Source organism: Dipodomys ordii, unplaced genomic scaffold (genome assembly GCF_000151885.1).
Source record: "Dipodomys ordii isolate 6190 unplaced genomic scaffold, Dord_2.0 Scaffold14, whole genome shotgun sequence".
Taxonomy (NCBI): Eukaryota; Metazoa; Chordata; class Mammalia; order Rodentia; family Heteromyidae; genus Dipodomys; species Dipodomys ordii.
Genome location: NW_012267230.1, coordinates 13,778,419 through 13,779,623, shown reverse-complemented (window position 1 = coordinate 13,779,623; position 1,205 = coordinate 13,778,419). Strand labels below are relative to the sequence as shown.

The 1,205-nt window shown below is 69.1% G+C and overlaps 1 protein-coding gene across 2 annotated transcripts in view; it reads right to left on the bottom strand.

Moving 5' to 3' along the window:
- Tfap4 (transcription factor AP-4 (activating enhancer binding protein 4)) overlaps positions 1–696 on the bottom strand; it is a 12,308-nt gene extending 11,612 nt beyond the window's left edge. For both annotated transcript variants that reach the window (XM_013011785.1, XM_013011786.1), the window contains exon 1: positions 489–696. In XM_013011785.1, coding sequence (XP_012867239.1) covers positions 489–577 — 89 coding nt within the window. In that variant the 5' untranslated portion in view covers positions 578–696. The remainder of the gene's footprint in view (positions 1–488) is intronic.
- Between the last annotated feature and the right edge of the window lie 509 nt (positions 697–1,205).

Here is a 1,205-nt window from a genome sequence, read left to right as displayed (position 1 = left end):
CCCCCGCGCGCCCGGAGCCGCGGCATGGCTGCATTGTAGCCCCCCTCACCGCGGCCCCACGCGCGCCCCGATCCCCCACCCCCCTCGGGAGGGGGCGCCCGGAGAGCGCGAGGAAGCGGGGAGAGGAAGGAAGCCGCCGCGAGAGGGGGGTGGAGGAAGCGCGGGGAGGGGGAAGCCACCAACACCAAGCATGGCCGGGACTGCTGCAGAACCACGTGGGTCTGTTTGCAATTTACAAACGTCGCGACTCGTCCGCCCGCAGTGGACAAAAGTGACCGGGGCCGTCCAGGGCCCCCACGGCCTGAGAGGAGAGGGTGCCCCCGGCAGCGCGAGCCCGACCCCGCGGGGCTGCAGCCGCCCCCGGCGGCTAAGAAAGGCGAGCGAGGTCGGCGGGCGCGGGCCATGCGTGCGCACACGCGCGCCCGCCCGGGCGGGCCGGCCAGGGGCTGCCGTGGGAGGAAGGGGTGGGGGAGAGGAGGAGTACACACCTACAGAGCCCTCCTATCACTTCTTTCTCTGTTTTCCTGAAATGTTGCAAAGAGGGCACCTTCTGAGTGGGCACCATGAAATACTCCATGGCGATCGGCCCCCCTCCTCTGCACGAGCCAGGTCCCGCCGTCCGCTGGAGAATGCAAGATGGAAATCCGAATCAAAGGGTAGCGCCGGACGGAGGTGCAGAATCGGCCGGTCCCAGATGCTGGCGGCGGCGGCGGCGGCGGCGGCGGCGCGGGGAGGGAGGCGGGCGGGAGGGGCGGGAGGGAGGTCTCTCCGGCCTGCCTCCCCGGGCGTGTGTATGTGTGTGTGTGTGTTTGCAGCTGATCAGATGTCTGTTTCAAGGCGGGAAACAGCTGGTGAAAACTGAGCACTCCCCCGGCCTCCTTCCGCGGAGTAAGGAATTGCATGTAAACAAAGGACTATTTGCAGTGTTTCCTCCCCCCCTCCCAACCCGGGCGGCGCGGGACCGGGACGACGGGGGCCGCGGGCCCCCGGGGGCCGGCCGCAGCCTGGGTCTGCGGGCCTCCTCCCGGGCACCGGGGACCCCAGGCCGCGGGCCGGCTCGGGGGGCCGCGGCGTGAATGGAGCAAGATGCGGCCCCGGCTACATGCGCCACTATGGGTGATGAGGTCCATCAGCTGACAGGTTGGCAAGCGACGCAGAGAAAAAAAAAGGAAAGAAAGAAAGAAAAGGCCGCCGCCGCCGCGAGG